Source organism: Coenobita brevimanus, chromosome 101, assembly GCF_032717465.1.
Source record: "Coenobita brevimanus isolate Jiangsu-jjx chromosome 101, ASM3271746v2, whole genome shotgun sequence".
Classification (NCBI taxonomy): Eukaryota; Metazoa; Arthropoda; class Malacostraca; order Decapoda; family Coenobitidae; genus Coenobita; species Coenobita brevimanus.
Genome location: NC_137054.1, coordinates 490465 through 509556, shown reverse-complemented (window position 1 = coordinate 509556; position 19092 = coordinate 490465). Strand labels below are relative to the sequence as shown.

At 41.5% G+C, this 19092-nt stretch overlaps 1 protein-coding gene across 1 annotated transcript in view; it reads right to left on the bottom strand.

Annotated features, from left to right (window-relative positions):
* The window catches only part of LOC145414872 (mannose-6-phosphate isomerase-like), a 114891-nt gene extending 96472 nt beyond the window's left edge, over nt 1-18419 (bottom strand). Inside the window, exons 1-2 of the mRNA XM_080284292.1 lie at nt 18220-18419; nt 6204-6352 (exon numbers count right to left, since the gene is read on the bottom strand). Of these exons, the coding sequence (XP_080140418.1) occupies nt 6204-6352; nt 18220-18388 (318 nt within the window). The 5' untranslated portion in view covers nt 18389-18419. The remainder of the gene's footprint in view (nt 1-6203; nt 6353-18219) is intronic.
* Between the last annotated feature and the right edge of the window lie 673 nt (nt 18420-19092).

Below are 19092 nucleotides of genomic sequence, written 5' to 3'. Positions count from 1 at the left end.
AAAGACAGACAGGTGCCATAAGAACACTATTTTGGGCAAGAAATTACCCTTATCAGCGCTGACTTATTCAAACCTAACAAAAACTTTTGTAATTTAACCTACCGTATTTCCTGCCACGCGTACTATTTTTCCCTAAATTTTGCCAACTTACATATATCACAGGTTTGCTAGTAATGGATTTCTAATTCATGGTACTTTTCCGGCCAAACTGTGATCATTTTGTATGTCGTGGTAACCAATTTAACCAATTTGATAGCTGCGATCACTGTCCCAAGGGATTCCTTTCCGAGGAATTCTCCAAGTTGTGGCATCGTTTACACTAGTCGCGGCTGGAAGCCAATCATATTTAAGCATGACATGCAAATCACAGCACTTCTCACCCATGCCTAGTGGCATGCATGTGAACTAGCTCACCCTGTTATTTCTGCTACTTCCACACTCACCTCGTGCTGTGAGGTTGTAATGTGCCTCAAGCCTTAAAACCCCTCCCCCTCCCCCGTCCACTTAAGCACTGTCGATAGTTGGAGTCAGGTAAGAACTTTACAATATTGTTAATTCTCATTAAGTACTAGCATTACATACTGTTTTGAGAACCTTGCAATATTGTTCATTCTCATTAAATACTTGCATTACATACTGTTTTGAGAACCTTACAATATTGTTCATTCTCATTAAATGCTTGCATTACATACTGTTTTGAAAGGGCGTTATTGTTCGCTGATGACTAGTTGGGAGTAAGCATGGTGGTAGGGGGCAACTTTGCCACCTCATGAGTTATGTTATTTATAATTTGCAACATTTCTAAGTCACGGTAGGTATTAAGACTAAAATAACCGGGAATTGCTCGCGCTAACTGTACTATGAAGGTCATGGTTTGGGATAGGCTTATGGGTTGAAATGACCGGTAAGAAAGCCACCAACAATCAGATGCAAATCATTCAATGGCCTTACTAACTACAGTATTACTGTAATTAAAATTTCAATAATGCTGACTTAGATGAGTGTGTATTATCATATATACATCATAAATAAATAGCAAACTAGGTATTCTGCGGGTTAGATATACACACACATGGAGCACTGAGTGACTGCACAATGCCAAGCGCATCGGTAAATCATAGGCAAAGTCAGCTAATGGTTTTCTATCTATCTATTTATCTATTGCAAGACACCTTAATCTCATAAGGGGTGGGCACAAACAAATTGCTTTCATGTCGCCTTGTCCCTCGCCATTTTGCTGCCCTTCTCCCAGCTCACATCCCCCCCCTCTCTCATATACTTCTCCACTCCATCCCTCCATCTCATCCTCAGCTTCCCCCTCCCTCTCCTCCCCCTCCACCTTACTCACATACATTCTTCTCATCAGTCTCTCACTCTCCATCCACTCAACATGGCCAAACCACCTAAATGTATTTCTCCTAACACTTTCTATCACATCCACATCCACACCACAACACTCCTTCACTTCCTCAATTGTTAAGCTCTCTCTCTCTCCATGTAACTCCACATGCTTCTCTGAGACTGCTCTCACTCTTGACTTCTGTCCCTCCAACACAGTCAAAGCTTTACTTCCATACATTAGAGATGGTATCACAATACCATCATGATGCAACTTTTTTTACTTCCATGGTTACTTATCTATTTATCACTGCTTTCAAAGAACCAGCAACCTTTCTTCCCTGTTGTACCCTTTCAAGCACTTCATCCTCTAAACTTCCACCTTTGCTCATTACACTACCCAAGTGCTTAAATGCATTCACATTTTCCACTTCCTCATCATCCAGCCTTAATGTACATTCGGTGACTTCATTTCTCTCAAAGACCGTAACTTTACTCCTCCTTATATTCACCTTTAGATTCCATTTCTTACACACTCTCCCAATAACATTCACCAAGCCTTGCAGCTCCCCTTCATCTTCACTTAACAATACAGTATCATTTGCAAACAATAGAACATGAAGTTTCCAAATGTTGCCATTTATCATTAGGGACACTGCCCTACCTTGTCATTTATAACACCATCCATACACAGATTAAACAACCATGGAGACATGACACATACCTGTTTCAATTCAACATTCTGACAAAAATTCACTCAGTTGAGCAACCACACATACGGCAGCCTTACCACCCTCCTATATATACTTCATTGCATTCAACAGCTTTCCATTTCCTCCATACATTCTTTATATTTTTCACATTCCTTGTCTATCAACTCTGTCATATGCTTTCTCCAAATCCATGAAGGCTGCATACAACTTCTCTCCCTTCTCTAGAAACTTTTCCACCAAAGACTAAAGGATGCTTATCTGATGTACACAACCTCTTCCCTCTCTAAAACCTCCCTGTTCTCCAAGTACTGTAATTCCTCTGTTATTTCCCTAACTATATCAATAAGAATCCTACCGTACACATTTCCTATTACACTAAGAAGACAAATTCTGCTATGATTACCACAGGGAGGCAGTAGCTCAGTCGGTAGAGAGGAGGCCTGCAGTCCTACCGGACCCAGGTTCAAAACCCCACTGGGGCAGGGAACAGTTTAAGGATTTGAAATTAATCAGAGCAGACTTTACTGATCTACCAGAAGACCTGCCGACATGTAAAAATACCCCTGCTAATACCAATACACCAGGCCCTGTATGAGATAGCCCTAGCATGTATTCAATATGGAAGGTGGGTGTTAGCACCGAAGTGGTGACATGTAGAGGTGTATGGTATGTAGGACTACTGCGCCTTGGCAGCAGGCTATAAAGCCTATGCCCAGATTTAGACCAAAAAAAAAAAAAAAAAAAAAAAATCTTTTTCTCCTTTTCCTTTGTCTATCTATCTATCTATTGCCAGACGCCTCAATCCCATTCGGGGTGGCCACAAACATATCGCCTCCAAGTCGCCCTGTCCCCCAGCATTTCACTGCCCTGCTCCTAACTCACACCCCCCTCTCTCATATACCTCTCCACCCCATCCCTCCATCTCATCCTCGGCCTCCCCCTCCCTCTTCCCCCCTTCACCTCACTCACATACACTCTCTTCGTCAGCCTTTCACCCTCCATCCTCTCCACATGGCCTAAGCACCTCAGTGTATTCCTTCTAATGCTTCCTATCACATTCACATCCACACCACAACACTCCTTTATATCCTCATTTGTCAGTCGGTCTCTCCATGTGACTCCACAGGCTCCTCTTAAATAACTCATTTCCACTGCTCTCACTCTTGACTTGTGTCCTTCCAGCAACGTCCAAGCTTCACTTCCATACGTTAGAGTTGGTATCACAATACTGTCATGTAGTAACTTTTTCACTTCCATGCTCACTTCCCTGTTTCTTATCACTGCTTTCAAGGAACCAGCAACCTTTCTTCCCTGCTGTACCCTTTCAAGCACTTCACCCTCCAAACCTCCATCCTTGGTCATCACACTACCCGAGTACTTAAACGTACTCACATTTTCCAATTCCTCACCATCCAATCTCGCTGTACATTCACTGACTTCACCTCTCTCTCAAAGACCATCACTTTACTCTTCCCTACATTCACCTTTAGATTCCATTTCTTACACTCTCTACAAAACTCATCCACCAAGCCTTGCAGCTCTCCTTCGTCTTCATTCAATAACACAGTATCATCTGCAAACAACAGTACGGGGAGTCTCCAAACACTACCCTCTCTCACCAGGGCCACTCCAACATCCACTACCCTACCTTGTACCTCTTTTATTACCCCATCCATGTACAGATTGAACAACCATGGAGACATGACACATCCTTGTTTCAACCCAACCTTAAAAGAGAAAAATTCACGCAGTTCACCATCCACACGCACTGCAGCCTTGGCACCATCATACATACTCTTCACAGCATTCAACAACTTCCCATCTACTCCATATATTCTTAATACTTTCCACAATCCTTGTCTATCCAAGTCTGGTAAAAGTGAAAAAAGACCTGATTGGGATTAAAAACCCTACACACATCAGAAAGAGAGAAGGACCAAGGTGTGATTATTAATAACAGACTATCTCCGGCTGACCACATCAGTGAGAAGGTACGGAACATGTAAACACTGCTTGCAAATATGAGAATAGCATTCACATGCATAAATGAAGACATTTGATGTAGTGCTGCCTATTTCTTCCTCAGCCTTTATCATTCTTTTTCTGTGCATGTCCTCCTCTCTTCCTATTTCTCTCATCTTTCCTGTCACTTCTTATCGCTTTTCATTCCTTTACAGGTGGCCTTACATTGAATGACATGCCAAATGGTTTCCTGTAAGCCAAGAAACCATTTACAACACTGGGTGGTAACCATATAACCAAAGCATACGTGCTCCCTACGTGTCAGCAAGTGGGTTGGTGGAGGGTTAGTGCCCCCTCCCCGTAAAACAAATAACTCAAAGTCAAATGGCCACCCCTTACGGGATTATGGCGTCTGGCAATAGATAGATAGACAGACAGATCAGACCAACCCTGGAGCATGCATCAGTAGTCTGGAGTCCTCATCTCAAAAAACAAATAGATAAGATTGAAAAAGTTCAAAGGGCCGCTACAAGATGGGTACCAAGCTTAAGGGATCTAAGCTACGAAGAAAGATTAGAAAAACTGAATCTACCAACACTAGAGGAGAGAAGGAAAAGAGGAAACATGATTATGATATATAAATGCATATCAGGGAAGGACAAAACAGAGATGAATGATTATATAACCTATGGGGATACATCAGCAAGAGGACACTGCAAAAGACTGCATAAAAAGAGAGGCAATAAAGACGTAAGGAAATTTAGTTTCCCAAATAGAGCAATTGATCAGTGGAATGCACTACCGAATGAAATAGTGTGTGCCAAAACAATTCATAAGTTTGAGGATATGTACGATAAATATGGTTTATGACACGGGACAGTACGAGCTTGACTCATTCCTGTGAAGATACAATTAGGTAAGAATACACACACACACACACACACACACACACACACACACACACACACACACACAGTATAATGATTGTGTGTATGTTGGTGCAGTGGTAACGTTCCAGCTTGCCAACTGGTGGACGGGAGTTCGCGCCTCGCTCAGGTTGCGAAAAGTTTCACTGACGAAATGGGTGATTACTGTCCCCCTTGAGCAAGGGGACGGGTGTGTGTGTGTGTGAAGGTCACAGCCTTGCCCTTAGATCGTACTATATGAGCTCTCAGCTCCCTTCCGGGAGGGTAAAAGCTGACCATCACGACCATCAAGTGATCCTGTCCGACCCGGTGAATTACACACACACACATTGTACTGGCCAAGAACTGTTGCTACTCTACTTATGAACAGTCAAGTTATGAACTTTCAAAGATACAAACTCTTGGCAATCATTTATTGCCATTTTTCATATATCGACAAAATACAGTATATCTATCTATCTATATACCTCGGCTGCTTCCCCCAAGGAAAGCGAGGTAGCCGAGACAGGATGACACATTCCCAATTTACTCATCCACTCAAACACATTCATTCGCATTTTAGCCCCAAAGGGGAGAAGGGACAGATCCTCATTGCACCACGCCACATGAGGGTCAACTGTGCAGTGCAATCAGTGACATCTGCAGAAGGGCCCGACAGCAGAGCTGGTTTACCCCTGCCACATCATAACAGACCCATCCCCTTACCCGCACCTGACATGATCAGCTGCTCAGACAAATGCGGGAGAAAATCTCCTCAGGGCTGCATCATCATTTATTCATTGAGAATTTCTCTCCATTTATTTCTATCACGCACAGCCACTTTTCCTAGCTCAACAGACATCCCTCTCACATCCAGTGCTCTCTTTACACTGTCCATCCATCCTATTCGTGGTCTTCCTCTCAGCCTTACACCTCTCACATCAGACCTAGTTATCTTTTTCATCAATAGCTCATTACCCATTCTCTTCATATGTAGTATATAATATTATACAGTATATAGTATCATATTTAATAATAATAGCATTAATGGTTAAAGCTACCTGTACTTGCGGCATCCTGGGTTCACCATAGACTTGACATCTGTACACTTGACCATGGATATTACTGAATTTAGCCTAGTGAGCTTTTTGTGTTACAAACCAACTCTCAGAAGTAAGTTCGTACGTCATGGTGCAATTATATATTCATGACTTTGGTGTGGGACAATATGATGCCTGGATGCTACTGTATATGTGAATTAAAAGCTACCATGATGGCTACTTACCTTTGTAGGGTGTGCTTGTATGGACAGGGCCTGGTTGACGCTGAGTACCTTGAAGAGGAAAGGCAGATGTTCCCCAAACTTCTCAATCACAGGAAAGCCAAGTACTCCAGGCTGCCTCTTGATGTAGTCCAAGAGAGCTTCGCCAGACCCTGTACAGTATGCAGTAGGGCAATGCTTAATGTGGATAATAAAATATCGCTACACTGGGGAAATATGAGGAAACACCCAGCCTAATACAGGGAAAAGTCTGACATAAGTGAATTTTCACAACCTATCTCAGAATTTTACTGCAGAGTAGTACATTATATAAAATAAGTATTCAGCACCCAGTAAGGGAAAATGTCTATTGTAACCATTTAGGTAAAAAACATTAAGTACTGTACAATCTTAATACAATGCTGGATACAATGAAACAGCAAATAATGGGAAAAATTGTGTATGCATAAAATTAAATTTAGCCTCTTCACTACAACCGTGGCTCATTAGCTGCTGTGTCCACAACCAAGATTCCCGTGAGTGCCAAATTTCAAATAGTTGGTTTACTATGTGTCGCTGAAGAATGTCTTATTTGAAACAACAGTATGGTCATCCTTTGGTTATCACGCACTTGTTTATAGTGGTTTTTGTTATCAGTGCTGGATAAAAATCTGCACTCCTCCCGTTATTGCTCATATCTGGGTTAAAACACTTTGTTATTGCACACCTGAGGTGGTTTCTGCCGACAATGATGGTGCCAAAGCTGTGATTCTGATGGCTTTGAGGCATTAAAAAATGAGGCCCTACTTAAGAAGCTAACTCCAAATGGTGGTGACCACTAAGTCTCCACTCCCTAGCCTCAGAACCCCTTACCTCAAGTCCATTTCGGGTCTCTATATGGTATATAGTCCTTCCTTATTGTAACCATTCAATAATTCTCTATTAACTAAGCATGCCTGTGTGTGCTTATTAAACTTACCAAAAATGTATGTACCATAAAAGTATGTATTTGGTGGATATAAATTGTTGTAAATGTGAAAATTTGGGTTTACAAGTGGGGTGACTGGTACCAATGAGGATAAATCTCAGCAGGAAGCGTAAACACAGTGTTGTGACGAACATAACGGACTTTATTACCAGACGTTTCGGCATTTCTCTAATGTCATCTTCAGTGGTCTAAAATGATAAAATTATTAAAATTACTTACATGTAAATATCGAAGTGCTTTAAAAATAAATCAGTGGTAAATAAAAGAATTAACCCGCGGCGTCCCGTCGACGTTCTTTAATGTCCACACGTTTTGTCACTGCCAATCACGTCGATGTACATAAACGCAAAAAAATTGCAAGGTCCCTAATTTGCACAATTTTCAATTTTCGCGAGTGATTTTTGGTACGTATACACATGACACCTTCCTCTACAAGATGCCAGGCAGGGACAATGCCTTACCCAGCATGGCCTCCTCCCCCCCCTGCATGCCATTGTCTCAGCAATTCACCTGTTATCAGTGACCTGGCCAGTATAGCCATGTCATGCCATGGTACGAAATTCAGGGCCAGAGTGATTCCCCAATCAATGACAATGTGGAGGACAAACTTTTCATAGCATTAGAGGAAGAAACAGTTAGAAATGATGATCAGGTAATGTGGCAAAAAAAGGTCAGGTATTAGTGAGTGAAACAATGCTTATAATGCCTATATTACTGCTTGAAAACCAATATACTCTCGTACTACATATAAATTCATACCAAGCAAATGAATAAATACCGTTTATGAGTGGTGTGAAATAGTTATCCTTCCATAGAACTCGTTTTCTTTGGTGCCAGCCTGATAGAAAACCCAGTAAGGTAAGGAGGTACTCCTACCTACATCGAGTATTTTAAACCTCAGGTGAGCGATTTCTTTATGAATTTTCGATGTTTCTCACTAAAAGCGAAGGTTTGAGCCAAAAATAATTTTTTCCTAAAATGGTCGGGATTGGGGGGGAGTCAGTGGTGGAAAAATGGTCGGGATGGGGCGGGTTAAGTTATGTTTAGGGAGTAGGATGATACAGTATTGTTAAGTTAGGGCTTGTGGAATTTAATATACAAGGACTCTAAGATTCTTACTCTGTCACTGGAGCACCTACCAAGTATTTTATAATATTCACCTTTAAGACGAGTATCACACTGAACACTATGCTCCCTCACAGCTGAATGAGGTGGTGAATGAAGCCTACGATCCGTTCTGCCCGACTGACCCATATGTTCGGCGGTGCGTGTTTTGAAAGCATGTAATGTACTCCCAATGTACCCTGTTTGGCAACTAGGGCAGGTAAATGAGTAACCTACTGACGTACGTAAGTCAACTGGCAGAGAGTCCTTAAACCAAAACAAAGACACAACTTTGAAAGAACTGAGATGAATGAATCAAAATCTATACTAGGGTAAAATTTTGATAACCTTTTGAATAAAGTTTGTTCTATTTTTGCATAAATCTCTCCTAGGTAAGGTAAAATTAAGTAGACTACCTCCTTATTCACTGTAGAGGAACATTGTTTGCGTTGGTATCTTAAGTTCAGGAAAATGTTCACCAAGTTATCAAACAATTGTGCACTGTAACCATTATTCACAAAATAGTTCCTTAAAAAAGTTACTTCATTATGAAAAAGGGAGTATGTAGATGACAGACAAAATGCTGTGTGAATAAGAGTCTTTACAGCACTGATCCTGTATCTGATATGACTGAAACTAAAAAAGCTTGTGCCCAAACCTGAAAAGGTTTACCACTGCTTTTCGAAATCACTAAATCTAAAAAGAGGAGGTGATTATTTTTCTCCATCTCTAATGTGAAGGAAATATTTTTATGCTGTCTGTTGAGGTATTCTAAGAATTTAAACGCGTGTCCTTTGGCTTCAAATATTACTAGAGTGTCATCCACATACCTCCTATATAAAATGGGTATAAAATTTGATGGACATGCTTCTAGCCACGTTTTCTCATGGTAGCAGAGAAAAATGTTCGCTAGTATGGGTCCTAATGGTGAACCCATCGCTACCCCGTCAACTGGTTTATACAAATTTTCATTAAACACAACAAGGACATCTTTTACACAAAGTGATAATAACTCCTTAAAAACAGATTGGGTCATGCCATTAAAAATATCTACTCCCTGATATACTAATGACAAACATATACTTATAGTTTCATCTAATGGCAGACTAGTAAAAAGAGATTTAATGTCAAAACTGCGTAAAAAATAAGACTCGGATACTGGTGCTTACATTATCATTCAGTTTCATTACCATGCAACAGATGCAGTACCAGTTATGCATGACAACCGAGGGATCACTGTACTTTATATTCTATTCTGCTATAAATCAAATGGAAGGTTAAAAAAAGGACTTATGCATCGTTTCGTTTTTGAAGGCTCCAACATGTTTGCATGCATCGGCTTGGTCACCTAAAGGCGGCTCTCCATGCTGCTTGATCTCTGGCAGCCTCCCTGTTCAGTCCTTTAACCCTCAGGTCACATTTAATGACCTTGTCCCATGTCTTTTTCGGCATACCCCTCGCAACCCCATCCCCAGTATTAATGCTTCTCACTTTCTGCACCCAATTATCATCCCCCATCCTCTCCACATGCCCAAGCCATCTCATCTACCTCTCCTCATCACAACACCAATACACTCCAGTCCCATCCTACCTCTCAACTCTTCCATCATAAACCTTGCCCCCAGGCCTTGCACTCAGGGATGCACTACCCATCCACCTAATCATTGTCATTTCTGTATGTTTGAGCCTGCAAATATCCTCTTCCTTTACTGCCCAGGTCTCACTACCATACAGCATTACACTAACACATGCTGCATACAAAGATTCCTTAACACATAGGGACAGCCCTCTCAATGTCAGGAGAGGCAACAGCACACTGAACTTCTCCCAACCATTTCTCATCCTAGCCACAAAGCTAGCTACAGCCCCACCTCCAGCACATAACATGTCTCCAAAAAAAACTCTTCCACACACTCAAGAGATTCACCAGCAAGTTCAATCCTTTCACGACTGACAATCTCTGCCAGCTCTCCCCAACACACTGTGCAAACATACAAGCAACATTCTCTCGTAGTCTACCTCTAATGCCACTATATCTCTTATGTACCCCCTTATCACTAACACTGCACAAGATGGAATTACTTCTAACACCCTTCTGGCAAATTGCACATGGCTACTCTCCCTCTTCTCTGACAGTATAGCCACCAACCCTACAGTAGATATTATCACTTTTGTTTTATCTGCGTTTACACTTAAGTCCTTGCACCCCATACCATTTCTCCACATCCTAAATCTTTCCTCCAGTAAAATATGCAAGCTGAAAAACCACGCAGTAAGTGATGCTTTCTACAGTGAAATGAGTAGAGCCATGGCTGTACAGAGAGCTGTTGACAGAAGTGCTTTTGAATAGTACAAAGCTCTCAAGAACAATCTCTTGAGAGTTACTGACTCTGGGTATGGCTGGAGAAGGGACCCTCCAAAACATAAGGCAACATGGTGATGAGATGAGGGTGTAGAAGATGCAGTTATGGAGAAAAGAAGACTTTCAAGAATGGAAATGGGGTGGTAACTGAGAGGTATATTTGGCTGCCAACTGTTGGGCTTGAAAGAAGGTATATAGGGCAAAATCTGAGTCTCACAGACTTTTACTGGATAACCTAAATAACATCAAAAGGAGGAACGTAGTGCAATATTTAATGTGGCACATCAGTCAGAGGGGTGGAAAACAGGTATATCTTAGGTGAGCAATGTGTGAAGAATGACGATGGAAAAGTTGGGTGGACAGTGAGGTTAGTAAAAATGCTTTGAGTGAGCATCGTAACTGGTTGCTGAATGAGGATTTAAACTGGAACTGGGAAGGTTTGGAGTCAGCGGATCCAGTGTTTGGCCCCTGGCCTTTGGCTGATGCTGCTTGCGGCTATTGTGAGCAAGGCAATATGCAGGATGCGGTTGGTGAAGGCAGTGGGTGTGTCTAGGTTGGCTGCTGAAATGCTGAGGGTCTCAGGAGATACAGAAGTGGATTCGATTACTGATTTGAAAAATACAATTATATATGAGTGTACTGTCCCACATGACTGGCTGAAGAGTGTGGTTGTAAATGTATACAAGGGGAGGGGTGATGCCCTGGCAAAAAGAAATAATAGAGGCATACAACTTTTGAAGCAGATATTGAAGTTAATGGAGTCCTAGAAGGTATGATTAGGGAAAGGGTGAATACTGATGAGATGCAGTTTGGATTTATGCCAGGCAGCAGGACCACTGATGCCATATTCATTGTCCAACAGCTTAAAAAATATATATATATAAAAAATAAAAAAATAAAGAAGGCCTTTTATGGTCCCCAAGGATACAGCCAGGTGGGCAATGAGAAAGCTTGGGATCGAGAAGTGACTGACGAGTGGTTATAGCTAAGTATTAGAATGCTCACATTGAGGTAAGACTGACTGGAAATTTAAGTGATGAGTTCTCCAAAAATGTTGGCATGCATCTGGGGTCAATCTTGGGCTCCTTGTTGTTCATCATGGTGCTTGATGCTCTCTCAGGCAACTTCAGAAATGGACTCCCAAGGGAGATGTTGTATGCTGATGACTTGGTGTTGACTGCAGAAAATGAAAAAGTGGCAGAGCAAAGGTCTAGGAAGTGTAGAGACAGAATAGAGCACAAGGGTTTGGGTGTAAACACATATAAAATAAAAGCAATGACATCTTGGGTTGGTGGCGGTACTATCAAAGCAAAGGGAGTGTGGCCATGTGCAGTTTGTCGCAAAGGTGTGGGAAGTAACTCCATCTTGTGCAGTGTTTGTGGTTAGTGAGTGCATAGATGATGTAGAGGTATTAGGGATAGACTGCAAAATAATGCTGATTTCATTTGTGTTGAGGACAGCATTAAGAGAATGCCAGGCATGAAAGAACTGATTTTGCTGAAGAGTCCCTTTAGTGTTTGGAGGAGTTCTGATATTTGGGGAACATGTTATGTGCTGGAGGTGGGGCTGGAGCTAGCTTTGTGGGTAGAGTAAGAAGTGGATGGAGGAAGTTCAGGGAGCTGCTGTTGACTCTCCTAATACTGAGAGAGATCTCCCTCCATGCCAAGGGATCTTTGTATGCAGGATGTGTTAGGTGTGTAATGCTGTATGAGAGTTAGACCTGGAAAGTAAAGGATGAGAATATTCATACATTCATGTGCTTAAACGTTCAGAAATGACAATGATTGCACAAATGTGTTGTGTGACCTAGAATTAGAGGCCTGAGGGAGGAGGGGGCCCCTAGGATTGCAACTGAAGAGTTGAGAGGAAGGATGGAACTGGAATGGTGTTGTGATGAGGAGGGGTAGACTGAGATGGCTTTGGCATGCTGAGAGAACCGGGGATGACAACTGAGTGTGGATGGTGAGAAGTGTGAACGTCGGGGGTAGGGTTGCAAGGGGCAGATCGATTATATAAAAAAAAAAAAAAAAAAAAAACTGGGATGAGGTAATAGTGTGACCTCAGGGAAAAGGCACTGAATTGGGAGGTCACCAGAGATTGAGCAATGCAGCATGCTGCCACTAGGTGGCCAAGGCTGATGCATGCAAGCATGTTGGAACCTTTATAAGCAATATGATACAAAGATCACTATAATCCCGTACGAAGCCTCAGTGGTCAATGCACAATTGGTATTTTCGCTTATGTAAATGCTGACATGCAAGCTTATAGCTACCTATTTGTATCAAGAAGACTTAGGAATGTGGTTACTACTGGGTGTATTAGTGTCAGTGAATGAAAATACTATGATGCTTGAGTTCATGCAACAAATGCAGTGCAGTGATGTAAACTAGCTACCACTCTAGGTGAGTTGGAAACTTGATTTTTGGGGGGTTGGTGAGCTTTGGCCAAAAATGTATCCCCAGTGATTCAGGTTATGACTGACTTGACATACAATAAACTATTATGCAATGAATTTTTTCAAAGGCATCCTCATCGTAATATGAGGGCATGCTGTACTGATATTTCCCAACATAACTGTGATATTTTGTGGTGGATGCTACCACTGAGTGAAGGTACACACAATTGCCATAAAAACTAGCCCACCTCCTGTAGTTGAAGATGAGGCCCAAAATCCTTAACATCTGGAAGCATACAGTACATTTGGTCCTACACACCACTGTGTGCTTCCAGGTAAAATGGACTTGGGTGTAAGAAGGGCTGGTAAAAAAGGAATGGAAGAAAGAGGGAATGCAGCAGAATGGTGGGAGGAAAACGAGGCATACAGGAAGGGAGGAAAGAACAGCGCAGGGTGGGAAGGAGGGTGCAGTGGGCCAAAGAGTAGGGGGGACAAGAGAGGGGAGAGAGGGGAATGCAAATCAGCTCTCTCCTGGTGTACAAAAGTTTCAGGTCTGTTGATTTATGACATCTTTTTGTTTCTTTCTTTCTTTTAGAACAATGACCATTTTTACTGACAACAAAGTACAAAAAAGTTCACAATGGGAAAAACAATATTTATGGGAAACAACAAAGGTGCCCATAATGAGAGAGAGAGAGAGAGAGAGAGAATGTATCCCTCCCTCCTGACAGTTGAAGAGGCCAAAATCGCCTGTGTGGGGTCTGTGTAAACAATATCTAGGCAAGCGATAAAAGGGCAAGATACACAGATGTCTTGTGTGTTTCCTCTCTTACTGATTTTTTTTTTTTTTTATAACCTTTTGTGACTTAATAATTAATAAGAGAGAGGGATAGAAGTAACAAGTGGAGGAGAGGGATTAGGAAATGAGACATGACAAAGAGGAAAAGTGGGAGAAAAATACAGAGGGAGTGAGAAGAGAGACAAATAAATTCTTGGTCTGTGAATGTGAGGTTTTATAATGGCAAAAAACATATCCCTTTGTACACAGAACTGGCTGTGTACTGGTTTGCAAGGTACCCTTAACAAATGCATAAACTGGTTACTGTATGAACAAATAAGCATTGTTCATTCATTCATTCATCATCATCCAGTCCTGTGTTGCCCCATGAGGTGCATACGAACCCGGGGCTAGGCAAATTGGTCCTGACACTTAACATGAGAGTTAGCCTCATTCATCCCTGAGTGGCATTACAAGAGCAATAAACCCCAACCACCCCTTGGATATAAACCTGCACTGGCTCAATCTGATTGGAATGCTTTAATTACCTGCTAAACCATCAGGCGCCATACCCTGGTTCTATGGTTACCACCCAGCACTGTAAACGGTTTCCTGGTGTACAGGAAACCATTTGGCTTGTCACTCAGTGTAGAGTCACCCGTAGACAGAAGGAAGAGGAAAGAATGAAGGAAAGAAAGACAGAAGAGGAAGGAAGGAAAGACAGAAGGAAGAGAGAAAAGGACAATCACCTGAGAGCAGCACTACATCGAGTCAATGGATGGCAAGCGCCCCCACCTACCATGGTACTTTTAGAAAAAATAAATCCTTCAGACACTTACTGTACTTGTTATAAATACTGTATCAATGGTTTTATTTTCTGTCTTTTGTTGGTAGATTACTTTGCATATTTATGGGTTCTGGGTGGGGGGCTAGAATGCATCTTAAACTATTTCTTAAAAAACTTACGGAAAAATTGCTTAGAAATTCAAGAAACATGATATCTGACGAATGTCGTAGGTATGGACACCTGACAGATATCTGGGTACACCCGTACTGCACCTTCATTGTTGGCAGGAACCAGCTCAGGTGCATGATAATGATGATTTTAGCCAAAAATGTGCAATAACAGCACGAAAGCAGATTTCCATCTTGCAGTTATAATGAGCACTGCTATAACTAAGTGTGCAATGGCCATGGAATCTATGTACACTCGCTCCAGAAAGTATCGGTGCAGAATGTGTTTTAAATATTATGACACATGGAACAAAAGCAACTGGAAATTGCGGTTCTGTCCTCCCTAATGCAGGCATCCCACACAATAGATGACTGCTATATCAGATACCTCTTGTGTCCATCATAATGAGTAGGGAATGGCAGTAAACGTTATAATATATATAGGTATTAACGGGCTGTCGCTGCTACATGGCTGAATCATTTCGGATGGCATCGGACCAACAATGCACCGATACTTTCTGGAGCGAGTGTACAAGCACACTTTCTGGTGGGTTAGCTGGGCATTTCTGTGTTTAGTAGTTTGTATAATTACAAATTCATTCATGTTTTTTTTTTAATTGTGAATTTGGTTAACTAGAATGCTGATTTGGATAAAGAGGTTTTGGTGGGGGGAAAAAAAAAAAAAAAAAAAAAAAAAAGTGAAAACTAAGATATCAGTTGTTCTGATGCCAGGGTTGCCTAGATCGTACACCCTGTAGGGATCAGATGTCCCCTTGTAGCATATACCAAGGTCCTTTCTATGGCAAGATGCAGGGAAATGTGAGGAGGTCTGGCTCTTGGGTGGATGCCACAGCTACTCCATCCATGTTGCATTGCACCGCCACATGTAGGGTGGTCATCAGAGCCACGTAGTGTGGTAGATTATGATACATCAAAAAACAGCCCACCTTGACGCAGTGAGATAATGTTATTGTGCACAGCACAATGGCCACCTCCATGCATTAACATCAAAACACACTATGAGTTTCTTCTCAGACCCATTGAATTAACACAGGCACAGTAATACCCTTGATACAAATGCAACGGCTCTTCAATGTCAGGAGAGGTGACAGTTCCTTAAATTTTTTCCTTCCATTTCTCATTCTAGCAATGGAACTAGCCTCTGCCTCTCTTCCTGTACTAAACGTGTCCCCCAGGTAACAAAACTGGTTCCACGTGGCTGTCTCCCAAGTCAATGCTTTCTATTCTATCATCCACAACCTGGATACTCCTAAATAATGCACAAAGAAAACATCTCACATCCTACAGTCTACCTCTAACACCAGTGCATCATTTACTGACCTAGATTTTATTGGCTTTACTGTACAGTACACTGGACAAAACTCCTAAAACTTTCATACACACACAAGCACTGGGCTGCACACCATTTTCCATACCATTAGTTCCCTCACACCAACTGACCAAGCCTCTCCCCCCATCCCTTTTTTTACCATTACAGTGATCCCTTGGTTATCACGTGCTTGATTATAGTGGTTTTGTTGAAACTGCTGGATGAAAATCTGCACTCTTGCCATTACTGCACGCCTGAGCTGGTTTCTGTCAACAATGATGGTGGAAAATCTGTGGTTCCTGAAGACTTTATGAGATTCAATGATGAGGCCCTACAAATGGAGTTAATTCAAGGTGGTGATCACTAACTCTCTACCCTCAAGCCTCAGAACCCCTTACCTCAAGTCCATTTCAAGTCCCTGTATGGTATGTGTTTCTTCCTTATTGTGTCCTTTTCATCATTTTCTGTTAACCTAACCATGCCAATGCATGTTTCTAACACTTACCATAACAGTATGTATGTAAGTATGTATTTAGTGGGTCTAAACTGTTGTAAATGGGAAAATGTGGGTTTACAAGTGGGGTGTCCAGTAACAATTAGGATAAGTCTCATTGGTTCCGTGCTTTTGTTATTGCACAATTTTGTTATCACACACTAGGCGTGGTACCAATTATACGCGACAACCATGGGATCACTATACTAACTTACATCCTTTCCTATCCCTCTACTTCTTACAATTCTCTCTAGCCTCCTGCATACTTTCAGCAATCAAAACTAAATCATCAGCATAAAACAGCTCTCTTGGTAGCCCAGTTCTACACTCTCCGAACAATGCTTTAAGTGCCAAGGTGAATATCAATGCATTGAGCACAGAGCCTTGATGTAATAAATGGGTGGATGGACATAGCACATATATAAATATGACAATGAGGTATGGCGGTTGATGAGGATATGGAATCAGGTAAATGAATTACACATCGAGGAGTATTTGACATGGGTTTGGCATCTAATTTTTCACTTGATGTTCATTGCAATGACTATCTGGCAGGTGTATGTGAAGCACATGTATAAAGAAAAATAATGTGTAGATGATTAGAACTGAGGTGGAGCCAGGATTCACGGGCATGCTTTGTGAGTGAATGAGGGTCAGGCTATTTCATCAGGCATGTTGTTGATTGTTCTTCTCTTTTTTACTTTCTCTACCCATTTTTCTGGACTTTATGCCACATCTTTAGAGAGAAAAAATGTTGTAATCATAATTGTCATGATGATGATGATGATGATGATAACAACACTCAGCCTTGTTACTGGTAGTATATGTATGTAAACTATCTATAACTTACTGGTATATACAAGATCTGAGGAAATGGAGAACTGATTTTAATGTTCTGCTTTCGTTCTCTTTTTTCTCAGAGCAAAGATCTGACAGTCTGTTTCCTGAAGTTCTGCAGTCCTTTCATATGCCACATACCATCAACACCCTTTGTTGTTCCTTCCTCCAGATAACTTGCTGGTTTGAGAAAATTATCTTGTAATAAAGAAGTTAATAATGGCTATATCTAAGCCTTCCAGTAAAAAAGGAAAGAAGAAAAAAAAAGTCAGGCTAAATGGTCACTGCTCCTCTGAACTGTCTGCTTGCATCCCTCCACCTCTACGACAAGCGTGTAGCACCTGTCTAGCAACAAACTCTCATCCCTTTTCTGTCCAACTCTCTAATGCAAGAGCTAACCACTACTCCCAGTCCTTCATTTATGCAACAGGTCAACTCTGGAACTGTCTCCCTTTGTCTGTATTTCCTACATCCTATGATCTCCAGTCTTTCAAACGCAGTGTGTCCAGGCATCTCGAAATGAGCGGATCTTGAATTTGGCTCTCTTTTGTATTGTTTTTGTTTTTTCTTGGAAAGAACAGTTTGTGGGCTCCTGGTCTTTGGTTCCTTCCTCCTTGAATAAAAAAAAAAAATAAACAAATAAAAACTAAAACTGTCTGGAGATATCATTAATTAAGTTTTAAAAATCACACAGAATGTATTAATGTGGTAATAGAACAATAGTATAAAAAGTCTTGTATGTCATGTGGACCATCCAAAAACCAAGGAATATGCATTCTCTACAATCTTCCTGTACTACCTTTGATAATGGAGGGGCCACTAGGATGTGTACCCATCCACAATTCTGCAAACGGCTGGTCGTCAGTCACTTCCAGTTCTGGTTGCATGGCTTTGGCCAGCTGTGCTACGCTGCTTGCAAACCCTCGCACACCCCATGCATACTTCTGTACAGCACACTCCAGCTCCATCCTGCGCAGATTTTGGATATGGGTGTAGATTACAGGTGCACACTCTCCTGCACAAGTAAGGAATGTATATCATCAAATGAACCTTGGATCTTGCAAAACACATTATTATTATTATTATTATTATTATTTTTTATTTATTTTTTTTTTTTATAAATGCAAATCAGAATAAAACTGGCTGGGAGCCAGCAGAATTTTGCTTTCTAAAGAAGATGGATTGCTCACACAAAAATTTTTTCATAAAATATATTTACTGGCCTCAGCTGGTTCTGTGAACAGAGATAAGTATTTCTTACTAGGGCTATATTAGCTTTTCAGGCACTAAGCCTTAAGCAGCCAGTACTGGTAGGTTGCAGAATAAAGTACAGTAGGGCACCAGGTTTCGTGCCAAACAGGGGTCGTGAAAAGTGTTGTGAAAGTTAATTCTGCCAAAGTTGAGGCACTGACCTTCATTTTGTTTCATTTTTAAAGGCTCCAACATGCTTGCAAGTGTCGGCCTTGGTCACCTAATGGCGGCTCTCCACGCTGAACGATCCATTGCAGCCTCCCTGTTCAGTCCCTTAACCCTGAGGTCACACTTAATGACCTCGTCCCATGTCTTTCTCGGTCTACGCCTCATAATCCCACCCCCAATATTAACACTTCTCACCTTCCTCACCCAATTATCATCCCCGATCCTCTCCACATGTCCAAACCATCACAATCTA